Below are 12101 nucleotides of genomic sequence, written 5' to 3' on the forward strand. Positions count from 1 at the left end.
TGGACAAAGGTGGGCCAGGTGGTGAGAAGAAGCTGACCTGGGCTGGACCGGATGGGTTGGACGTGGGTGCGAGGGAGCGAGGAGCAGAAGATGATGCCTTGCTGGGACTCTCCGAGAACTCCTCCCGGGCCGCTCCTGGACTGGGGCTCTCACTCCCGGTTCCCACTACAGCTTCCTCCCTTCTCTATTCCCCACATTTTCCTGAATCCTGTTAGCCAGTAACTTCTCAAGAGATCCTGCACAGAGGATAAATTTCGTAAGCCTTTGCATATCTGAAAAATGCCTTATTCTTTGCTCCAGGTAGATTCATATTTGAGCTAGATGCACAATTTTATCAGCACTACACTCTAACCATCTGGGCTAACCAGCCACTCTGACTGCTCAATTTTAAATGAAAATCACTTTGCTCCTCTGTCTTTGGCATCCAGCTTTGCTGCTGAGGTGGCCCACAGTCCTCTGGAGAAAGTCCCAATCCTTCGCACGTGACCAGGTTTTTCTCTCTGGACACATTTAGGATCTCATCTATTGTGTCTGACACTTGACAAGATGAGCTTTGGAGTCAGGCCTCGTTCCTTGACCTGGTGCTCTCTGCCACGTGGTCTTGAAATGATGGGTGCCCTTGTCTGCAGCACCTTCCTGTATTATCTTCCTAAAATTTCCTCCACTATATCCTGTAGTCTCACTCTCTAAGTTTCTTTTCATTGGATTGATCTCAATCCAATGTTTTCTCTCTTCTTTTCTATCTCTTTGCCTTTTTGCCTTCTTTCTGACAAATTGCCTTAACTTCGCCTTTTAGCTTTTCTGTTATACTTATCTATTTATTTGCATTTTATTTTATTTTTTTATTTAGTCATTTTATTACTCTTTTGATTTGGGGGAAAATCATAATTTTTATTTCCAAGAGCAACTTCTTCTTTTCTGATTATTTCTTTTTTCATAGCATCCATTTCTTGCCTTGTGTTTTTTTGTTGTTGTTTTGTTTGTTTGTTTTGGCTGGGCCGCGAGGCATGCGGCATCTTAATTCCCTGACCAGGGGTCAAACCCGCGCCCCCTGCAGTGGAAGCACCGAGTCTTAACCACTGGACCGCCAGGGAAGTCCCCGTTTCTTGCCTTGTGGACACAAAGCTTTTCTTGTCTCTCTGAAGGTATTATTTAGAACGCCTTTGAGCCTTTCCTTGGCCCTCTGCACGTCTCCCAGTTTCTTTTCTGTTTGGGCAGATTTCTGTCTCACCTGTGGATGGGATTTTGTTTGGTGGGGTGCAGGGAAGCTCTTGCCTGTCAGTAAGTGCAGGTTTTCTGCTGGGGCTAAAGAAGCTCCCTCCCCTCTCCAGCCTGGGGGCAGGTGCCTGGCTGTGGCTGCTGCTTTCCAGAAGCTGGCAGAACCCTCAGACTCCCACAGTCCAATAGGTAGACATTTATTTCAATACCTTGTTGTTAGCATTACCCTTAAAATGAGTGAATTTTATGATATGTATGCTTTCCACTAAATTCTTTTTTAAAAAGAATGGATGATGAAAGAGATTGAAAGGAAAGCCCCTGTCTCTGTGCCCGGGGACCTGCAGACCTGGAGTCTTTCTCCAGTGCAACACTGTCCAATCCAACTATGATGTGAGTCCCATATTTAATTTTAAGCATTTTATAGCCATACTAAAAAAGTAAAAACAAACAGGTGAAGTTAATTTTATTTATTTACTTAATTGGCTGCTTTGGGTCTTAGTTGCAGCAGGCAGGCTTCTCTCTAGTTGAGGCGCGTGGGCTCCAGCGCGCGCGGGCTCAGTAGTTGCATTGCATGGGCCCCAGAGTGCATGAGCTTAGTTGCGGGTTCTAGCCCTGGTCTGGGAAGATCCCACATGCCGCAGAGCAACTGAGCCCATGCACCACAGCTACTGAGCCCGCATGCCACAACTACTGAAGCCTGCATGCCTAAAGCCCAGGTTCTGCAACAAGAGAAGCCACCGTGATGAAAAGCCCGCGCACTGCAACAAAGAGTAGTCCCTGCTCGTCCCAACTAGAGAAAACCCCCGTGCAGCAGCAAAGACCCAACTCAGTCAAAAATAAATTAATAAATAAATAAACAAATAATTTTTTTTTTTTTTTTTTTTTTTGCGGTACGCTGGCTTCTCACTGTTGTGGTCTCTCCCGCTGCGGAGCACAGGCTCCAGACGTGCTGGCCCAGCGGCCATGGCTCACGGACCCAGCCGCTCCGCGGCATGTGGGATCCTCCCGGACCGGGGCATGAACCCGTGTCCCCTGCATCGGCAGGCGGACTCTCAACCACTGCGCCACCAGGGAAGCCCCAATAAATATATTTTAAAAAATAAAAAATAAAAAAAATTTACTTCAGGACTTCCCTGGTGGTCCAGTGGTTAAGAACCTGCCTTCCAATGCAGGGGGCGTGTGTTCAATCCCTGGTTGGGGAACTAAGATCCCACACGCAGCAACAAAGATCCCGAATGCCGTAACTAAGACCTGGTGCAGCCAAATAAATAAATAAATAATTTTAAAAATGTAATCACACATAAAATCTGTTGATAGTGAGGTATTTTACATTCCTTTTTTGTACTAAGTCTTTGAATCCAGTGTGCATTTTTCACCTGCAGCGGATCTCCACTCAGACTAGCCTCCTGAAGGGCTCAACAGTCGCACGTGGCTGGGGCTCTGGTATTGGATAGTGCGGCTCCAGAGAGCCAGCTGACCACGTGCTGGGGCTGGGCTGGTGTGTAGGAGCAGTCGCCCAGCACAGGGGGTCAGGGAGGAGACAGGGGTCCGGCAACTCTGTATCCAGGCTGACTTGAGTCTCTTTACTCCAGCCTGCACCTCGCCCCAGCCCCCCACCATCCCTGGACACCCCCCAACCTCTCAGACCTCCCTGTAATGGGCTGAATGGTGGCCCCCAAAAAGACATGTCCAAGTCCTAATCCGTGTACCTGTGAATGTGACCTTATCTGGAAAAAGGATCTTTGCGGACGTAACTAAGTTACCGATCTCAAGATAAGATCACCCTGGATTATCCGGGTGGGCTCTGAATCCAATGACTGGTGTTCTTGTTAGAAGAGGAGAGACACACAGGGGAGAAGGCCGTGTGAAGACAGAGGCCGAGGTTGGGGTGATGCTACCACAGGAACAGCAGGAGCTGGATGAGGCAGGAAGGATCCTCCCCAGGAGCCTTCAGATGGAGTGTGGTCCTGCTGACACCTTGATTTCGGACTTGCGGCCTCCAGAGCCGTGGGAGAATGAATTCCTGCTCCCACCCCCCAGGGTAGTCATCGGGTGCAGCAGCCCCAGGACACCGACACGCTGCTTGCCCCTCGGGCTCCCCTCTGCAGCTCTCTCTGCTCCGCCGGGTCAGTTCTCCTTGCCTGCTCTCCTTGCCCTGTGTCTCCTTCAGGCTTTGTTCCTTTGCTGCCATCAAAGTGACGCTTGAGGAGTGAGAGGAGACCAGCTTCTCTGCACGGCCGTCTTGTTTAACTGCAAGTCTTGGCCTTGACCATGGTTTTATCCTGCTGCCCTCACTGGGTCACAACTGTCCATGGACCTGGCCCTAGAATGAGGTCCCACGCCCCCTACTTACTTAGACAGCCTGTGTTTGTCTCCGGGGGCTGCTGTAACCAATGGCAACAAATAGGGGAGCTTAAAACAGCAACAACATTTTTCCCTTGCATCTCTGGAGGCCAGAAATCCAAGATTATGGTATCAGCAGGATCACGTTCCCTCCGAAGGCTCCTGGGGAGGATCCTTCCTGCCCCGCCCAGCTCCTTGTGCTCCTGTGCCAGCTTCACCCCAGCCTCGGCCTCCGTCTTCACACGGCTTTCTCCCCATGTGTATCTTCTCTCTGTCTCAGAGAGACACTTTAGGACTCATATGGATAATCCAAGATGACCTCATCTCAAGATCCTTAATTACATTTGCAAAGACACTTTTTTCAAATAAACTCCCATTCACAGGCACCAGGGTTAGGACTGAGACCTACCACTCAGCCCACTACACAACCTGGGCCCCAAGACAAAGTTAAGTGGCTCCAATCCCATTTCCTTTGCCTTGTCCAAGGGCAAGAGAGGGGCCTCATCGGATCTGCTGTGCACAGCCGGCAGGCTGGGCCCTGATGCAGACTTGGCTCTAAGGACTCCCCGGCCCCCACTGGGATCCGTGTCCTGCTTCGACTTCTCTGGTGGGAACATGAGTCCGGGTGCTCCTGCTAAAACAATCGCCCCTGTCTGCCTCTGAGCCAGCTGGACCAGGGCTTGCACCCAGTAGAGTTATTTTCCAAAGAAACTGTTTGCATCTGTTTTAAGCTTGTGTCCTTGGGAACCTCCAAATCTCCAGAGCAAATGCCTTTTGTTAAGGTGTCAGCAGGTACCTGACTCCAAGCCAGAGAGGAATAAGGAAAACCACTGCCCAGGAGAGGTGGACAAGCATGGGGGAGGCAGGAGCTCCAAGCAGATGGCTTCTCCTGCAGCCGGGGTGCCTCTCGCTCCTTCTCAGAATGGGCTGCCTGGGGAGGAAAACCCTGCCTTTCTTCTTCATTTTTTGTGCCCATATATCTATGTGGGGCTTTGTTGCAAGAAACTGCACCTGAGAGGCAAAGAAAACCATTCCTTGAGAGGCTCTGTAGACTAGAAGCACAGGTGAGTATACCCACTGTTTGGGGCAGTAGAGTTTTTTTTAACTGATACCAGACAAAGCACAGAAGTCATAGAAACAGTAGTAAGCTTCTGTGCTCTGTGGGCTCAGCGTGGAGTTTGCAGTTCTTATCGGCTGCCTGTTTTCACCTATGGCTGGAATAGCAAAATGGGTTTGGTGGGTTTGTTCTAAAGATGAGCCAGCTGACAGTGGGTGGAGCTGGGGGCCACCTGAGGAGTGTAGCTGCAGGTGTGCTGGGGTGGTGGGGGCCCGCCCGCTGGGCATGGGGAGCAATGTCCTGGGTCCTCCACAGAGCAGAGACTCCTGTGTGGGTCCGTGGACAGTTCCCGGATGCCCTGCAGGCATCAGGGCTGCGCCAAGCACTCCCCACTTTGATCCCCACGCACAGCCATCCCGCTGGCAGGTAGGACCCTGAGGGTCGAGGGGTAAAGAGTGTGGCGCTCGGGGAGAGATGGGAGCCGCCTGTGGCGCCCTCACCCACTGCAGCACAGACCTGGGGCTGTCTGCCGCTGCGAGCTCTAGCTTGGTGCGAGGGGGCTGGTGGCAGTGATCAGCCACCTCACCGCATTACCCTGAGGATCGAATCCCCAGGAATGCCTGTGTCCTCTCTACAGTTTCGGAGGTTCCAAAAGGCAACCCTAAAGCACCTGCAGGGCATTGCCAGCAACTACAACCTGTCCTTCGTCATGGAGGCCTCGTTCTGGAGCCTGGCCCACGAGAGGCAGGCCGCGGCCCTGGCACTCAGCCAGCTGCAGGCCGCTGTGCAGGGCGACCTGGGCCACCTCAAGACCTGGGTGCGGAAGACTCAGTGCAGATGCCAGAAGGTGGACGACAGGCTGCTGGCCTTGGGCACCGCCCTGAGTGAGAGGAGCAAGCAGCGCGCCCAGGAGAGGAAGGGGCAGGGGGAGCGGAGGAGCGCCCTCTCCGGCCTGTCCTGGATGTGCAGGCCGTGCATGGCGTGCTGGCTCGCTTGATGCCCCTCGTCCAGAGCCAGGGCGCCGGGGGGGCAGCTTTCAAGGGGCGGCTGCAAGTGGCCGGCCCTGGCACCGCCGCCCTGCAGGTGACCCCGGCCCCACCTAGGCCATCGAGCCCGAGCTCCCCACAGCTGCAGGCAGGCAGGCAGGCAGGCACCCAGAGCTCCGTCTGAGCTCAGGAACCCACCTCTGGACTTCGCTCGCTGTCTCCAAGGGACGCAGGAGCCCCCAGGCCCAGGCAGCCAGCAGGCGTGGCCCCCCGAGAGCCCAGGAGAGAGTAAGCACCATGGCCTACCCTTCGCCATCAGTGTCCACTTTTCCCTCTGGTGCCTCCTTAGGCCTCCAGTCCCCTCCAGGAGGACTTCTCCCCAGGCTGGGCGGAGAAGACACTGCTTTACACCCCACAAAACCCACCCTCGAAGAAAGGAACCGTCCAGGTGATGGCCTGCCTGCAAGTCAGGCCACCCAATGCACACACCAGTGGGGTGCTGCCCGCAGGCAGTAAATGCCCACTCAGAGTTGGTGATCACCCTGGTCAGGGCTGGTGGGGTCCCAAGGACGTCCTCAGACGTAGCCAGCAGGAACCCTCTCTGCAGGGCCCCGGCCTGCATCCCATGGGGTCTGTGCCCACCAATGGAGGCCCCCCGGTCTTTGCAAAGCCGGTTCTGCTTTGCCACTTCTCATCTCCAGGTTAGGGTTTCTCTATAGCGGCACTATTGTACTGGCATCTGGGGTCGGGTAGTCCCTAGTTGTGGGAGTGTCCAGGGCATTGAACGGTGTTCAGGAGCATCCCTGGCCTCCAACTACTAGATGCCCGCTCAGCTCGAACTCTCAGTTGTGACCTGGCTGTCTGGCCTTGCAGCCCCCAGGACCCATTAATCTGAAGCAGGTCCCTCCCCATCTGTGTGATTCTAGGGGCCTCACCAGTAAGACAGGGCTGGCGGGCTGGAGGGCACCACCAGGGGTCCCGGGAAAGGGGGCTGTAGATTTGGGGGCCACCAAAGTTCTGATAACCAAAACTGTCCACAGACGCTGCTAGATGTCCCCCAGGGGTACAGTCATCTCCAATTGAGGACCACTGCCAAAGATTATGACAAGAGCCCCCAGGTGAAGAGAGGAGGTGGGGGCTGGCCACAGAACACCCTCCACCCTGGAACCCAAGGGGCCAGTGGGCTAGAAATGCACATTCCCTGGCTCTGCCCCCAGCTTCTGGCTGGGTGCCCCACCCCTGCCCCGCCTACCCTTCTGGCAAGCAGATCTGGCAGGAAGTCTGGTCAGCAGGATGCCCCCAAAGATGTCCATGTCCTGGTTCCAGACCCTGTGGATGTGTCACTTCACGTGACAAGAAGACTTTCTGGTGTGATTAAGGATTTGGAGATGGGAGCTGATCCTGGATTATCCCGTGGACAAGTGTCATCACAGGGTCCTTATAAGAGGGAGGCAGGAGGCTCACTGTCAGGGATGCAGATACAAGGGCAGGAGCAGATGTCAGAGGGCAGCAAAGGGCTTCTCCTTGGAGCCTCCAGAGGAACCAGCTCAGCCCACACTGTGATTTTAAGCCCGGGGAGACCTGCAGGGACTTCTGACCTCCAGACTGTGAGATGCTAAATGTGTGTTGTTTTGAGCCACTGTGTTTGTGGGGATTTGTTCCACAGACACTCATCCAGGGCCCCCTGCTGGTGAGGAGTGTGGCTCAGCCAGGTGTCCTGCTTCTCAGTCCTCCCACTGGTAAGAGGCTGATCACGTGAGAATAAGTGAGCCGCTGCCCCTCGCGATGTGGGCTGACTCTCCCCCCTCTGTTTCTAGTTTGCAACATGGGCCCTGCACTCATCTTTCCGAACGCGTCCACTGTGAATGTGGTCTTCTTCCACCCGGCTTCCTCACTGGCCTACGTGCCCTGTCTGTCTGCAGCTGGGTCTGCACAGCCTTGGGCCACATGGGCACTCTCCTCTCGTACACCAGAAAAGAAAATGACAAGCTGGTTCTGCATGGCTGAGACTCCCTGTCCCCCGGCTCCATCCACTCTGTGATTGGAGACCCGGCCTTCAGGGAGCTGCCCCTCCAGCCACTGCTAGATGGCTGTTGGCACCATGTGTGTGTCATCTGGACGTCCATCCTGGGCCTGGGCAGGTACTGGCTCCACATTGGCCAAAGGCTAGCGGCCACTGGCTCCCGCTTTGGGAAAGGCTATGAGATTCCTCCAGGAGGCTCCCTCATGCTAGATCAGGAGCAAGACAGCATTGGGGGCGGGTTTGTTGGCCCTGAGGCCTTCGTGGGGAGCCTAGCAGGCCTGGCCATATGGGCCCAGGTGCTGGTCCCCAGGGAGGTCTCAAACCTGGCCACTGGGAAGGAGTTCCTGATGAGCGCCATCCTAACACTGGCCAATGCCGCATCGGTAGATGGATTCAGCCAAAGGGTGAACTGCACCTGCCTACAGCTCTGTTCCTGAGGCCTCGCTACACAGCAGCTGTGCTCACACGGTGGGCCGGCGGGAAGAGCAAGTCTTCAGCCACGCTCGGCCACCCCCGACCCCAGCACAATCCATAGAGGGGCCCCCACCCACACTGAGGAGCAGGCTGCTGCCTCCGGCCTGGGCCAGGCACGCCTGCCCTCTAACATAGGATGTGGGTATTCCACAGGGTGGGGGGAGGGCCCACAGGGAGAGCCGGGCCTCAGGGTCCCCACAACTGCATTCTTTCCCTCTCTGAGGCATTCTTACACCAACCAAACCCCACCCCCCCCGTAGTAGGAAGTCATTTCAACACGGCCCAACTTGCCACATGGCAGAGCTGCGCTTCAGCTCTGCGCCTCCTTGGGCATGGGTTTGGGACAACCACAGGCTGGCTCCTGGAGAACTCTTATTTTCCTTGCATTAACTTCTGTGGTCCTCTCTCCATGTGGCTTGAGAAAGTTTCTCTTTGGCTGCTCCTTGTTCCAACATCTCTCATGAGAAGGACTGGGGAGTCCATTTCCTGGCCCCACAGCTCCTTCGCCCTGGGGGTTCCATCAAGGTTCTGTGGCAGCTGGTGAGGCCACTAGAGCCCCTGGGAAGGGGGCCTGCAGAGGGAGCAAGCTACTCAGAAACACACATTAAGCGTGGGTGGGCAATGCTTTTTTTAAAAATTAATTTATTTATTTTTAGCTGCATTGGGTCTTCTTTGCTGTATGTGGGCTTTCTCTCTAGTTGCAGCGAGTGGGGGCTACTTTTTGTTGTGGCGCGCGGGCTTCTCATTGCAGTGGCTTCTCCTGTTGCAGAGCACAGGCTCTAGATGTGCAGGCTTCAGTAGTTGTGGCACGCAGGCTCAGTAGTTGTGGCTCGCAGGCTCCAGAGCACAGGCTCAGTAGTTGTGGCGCACGGGCTTAGCTGCTCTGCGGCAGGTGGGATCTTCCCAGACGAGAGCTTGAACCTGTGTCCCCTGCATTGGCAGGCGGATTCTTAACCACTGCGCCACCAGGGAAGCCCGGGTGGGCAATGCTTTTAAAGAGTCTGTATTGGGGTGTGATTTACATACTATGAAATTCACCCATTTTAAATGTACAGTTCAAAGATTTTCAGTAAATTTGTCGAGTGTGCAACCATCACCGCGATCCAGTTTTTAGAACACTTCCATTGCGCCCCCCCAAGAAATCATGTCCGTTAGGGGTCACTCCTGTCCCCACCCAGCCCCTCCCCCAGCTCTGCACCCACTCACCTGCTTTCTGTTTCTGTGGATTTGCCTGCTCTGGTTGTTTCACATAAATGAACTCATTCACTGTGTGATCCTTGGTGTCTGGCATCTCTCACCGAGTATCATGTTTTATAGTTTCATCTGTGTTGTTGTGTGTCAGTGCTACGTTCCTTTGTATGGCTGAATGACCTTCTGTTGTAATGGACCACGTTTTTTTTGTTTGTTTTGTTCATCAGTCAATGGAAACTTGGGTTGTTTCCAGTTGGGTGCCCTTGTGAATGAAGATTCTGTGCATAGTCTCATGTGAAGGGTTGTGTAGACATATGCTTCTGTTTCTCTTGAGTAGATACCTAGCCATGGAATTGCTGGGTTGTATGATAGAATCATGTTTTTAAAAAATATTCATTCTTTTTTTTAAAGTAAATTTATTTATTTTTATTTTATTTATTTTTGGCTGCATTGGGTCTTCGTTGCTGTGCACGGGCTTTCTCTAGTTGTGGCAAGCGAGGCTACTCTTCGTTGCAGTGCGCGGGCTTCTCATTGTGGTGGCTTCTCTTGTTGCGGAGCAGGGGCTCTAGGCACTCAAGCTTCAGTGGTTGTGGCACGCAGGCTCAGTAGTTGTGGCTCCTGGGCTCTAGAGCACAGGCTCAGTTGTTGTGGTGCATGGGCTTAGTTGCTCTGTGGCATGTGGGATCTTCCCAGACCAGGGCTCGAACCTGTGTCCCCTGCATTGGCAGGTGGATTCTTAACCACTGCGCCACCAGGGAAGTCCCCAACCCATTTTAAAAGTGAGGAAACAGGGACTTCCTTGGTGGTTCTGTGATTAAGAATCTGCCTGCCAATTCAGGGAACACGGGTTCGAGCCCTGGTCTGGGAAGATCCCACATGCCACGGAGCAACTAAGCCCGTGAGCACCACAACTACTGAGCCTGCGCTCTACAGCCCATGAGCCACAACTACTGAGCTCACGTGCTGCAACCACTGAAGCCTGTGTGCCTAGAGCCCCGTGCTCCACAAGAGAAGCCACCGCAATGAGAAGCCTGCGCCCCACAACGAAGAGTAGCCTCCACTCACCAACTAGAGAAAGCCCGCGTGCGTCAATGAAGACCCAACACAGCCAAAATAAATAAATAAATTATTTTAAAAGTTGGAAAAGATAACTTTTTTTAAAAAAGTGAGGAAACAAACTAGAGAGGTCTGACTGAACGGCAAGGGGCCTGGTTTCAGCTCTGCATCGAGGAGGTGGCTGGAGGGCACAGCTCCATGGGGAGGGGCCTGAAATCAGTCTCTGGGGCCTCTTAGCAGTGCTCCCATCTCTGCGGAGCTGTCTGTGGCCCCAGCAATCCTAGGCCTTCAGCTCAGAGACTTGGCCAGCCACCACCTGCCCGCCCCTCAACCCCCACCCCCACCCCCACCCCTGGTCTGTGAGTCAAGGTCAGGGGATGCATCCTAGGTCTGGAAACACCCCTGGGTGGCCACGGGAAGGTCCTGGAATCACGGACTTCTGCTTCCCCTGGCACTTCCCCAGGACGCGTCCATCTTCATGGAGAGCTGCCCTTCTCAAAGCGTCCTCTTTCCCAGGCTCCTCTGGCCTATTTTGGAGCCCTTGCTCCATCTCACTCCACTGAGGTGGGAGAGATGACATCTTTTGGGGGGAAGACTGTTAATTTGATTAGGAAGTGTTTCTTGAGGTCCCTAGCACTAAAAGACCACGGAGGGTATTTCCCACCCTCCCCTCCCCCGCTTTCGGGTGCTTACAACACCATGGGGGACCCAGGATATTTCACTTCTACAGCAGCATTTCTGCCAAGGTTCACAGACCCTAAAACGGTGGGAATTCGGCAGAAGCATCATGGCTGTGGGTGGCCAGCCGCATCGCACCTGAGAGTTTCCACGAGGGCGGGGCGGCCTGGGAAAGGGCTTGGGGAGGAGCTTCGTGGGAGCTCAGGTTGCTAGGAATTTGGGAAGGGCTGGCTTGTCCAGCCGAGGAATCTGGGCTCTGTCGAGGGCAGCCCATCCAGGTTTTGAGCAGGGGAGTGTGAGCACGCATCTCACGTGATCCACCATCCCCACTGAGTGAGTGGCATGAGCCACATCCACCTTGAACCCCATCAATCCCACGTTTGACCTGCGTCTGCTGCATTCCTGAGTGGGGGGAGGACAGAAGGATCCAGAGGGGTTTCCCCAGCACCACCCCTCCGTCCCCGGGACTGTTCTCACTTCCCCATCGCTGTGTGCAGCTCTTCTCCTGCCTGGACGGTTTCACGCAAACCACACTCGTCCACTTCGTTCAGTGAAACCAGCCTGGGACCAGCCATGAGGCTCGTTGGAGCCGGTGCCAGCTTCACTCTGCAGCCTCCAGACCCTCCTCCACAGACAGGGCCATCACGTGCTTGTCAACATCCCTCGAAAGGGCAAAGCCAGGTCACACTAAGGAGAAAACACCTTTTCTGAAAGAACATTGTTCTTAGTATTTTCAAAAAATTGTTGCACAGTGATCGTGGGGAAAACTTAACAATCCTGTTGGGCTTCCTTCCTCTTATTTTGGTTTCAATTTTGGTTTTATTTTGAAAGATGTGGGGGAAGAGCCTATAAAGAACTTCTAAAATCTTCTTATTTTGAAAAGTTTCAAGTTTAAAGAAAAAAGTTACAAGAGGACTACATTGCACGTCATTTATATTTACCCCATATTCATCACCTGCTAACATCCTACCACATTTTCTTTCTCCTGCTATCAGTAGCTACGTATTGTGATTACCATTAGCTTGTGAATCATCTGAGACTACGTTGCAGACATCACATCACAACCCCTTAATAT

The 12101-nt window shown here is 53.7% G+C and overlaps 1 protein-coding gene across 1 annotated transcript; it reads left to right on the plus strand.

Annotated features, from left to right (window-relative positions):
- Window positions 1–4483: 4483 nt before the first annotated feature.
- On the plus strand, window positions 4484–8064 carry PTX4 (pentraxin 4; the record flags this gene model as incomplete). Its single annotated transcript, XM_081256765.1, is given in 8 exon segments — window positions 4484–4525; window positions 4527–4625; window positions 5256–5571; window positions 5574–5779; window positions 5781–5892; window positions 7422–7481; window positions 7484–7608; window positions 7612–8064. Coding segments are annotated over 8 exon segments (1413 nt in total).
- Between the last annotated feature and the right edge of the window lie 4037 nt (window positions 8065–12101).

The sequence above is a fragment of the Mesoplodon bidens genome (assembly GCF_964165515.1).
Source record: "Mesoplodon bidens genome assembly, chromosome: 15".
Lineage (NCBI taxonomy): Eukaryota > Metazoa > Chordata > Mammalia > Artiodactyla > Ziphiidae > Mesoplodon > Mesoplodon bidens.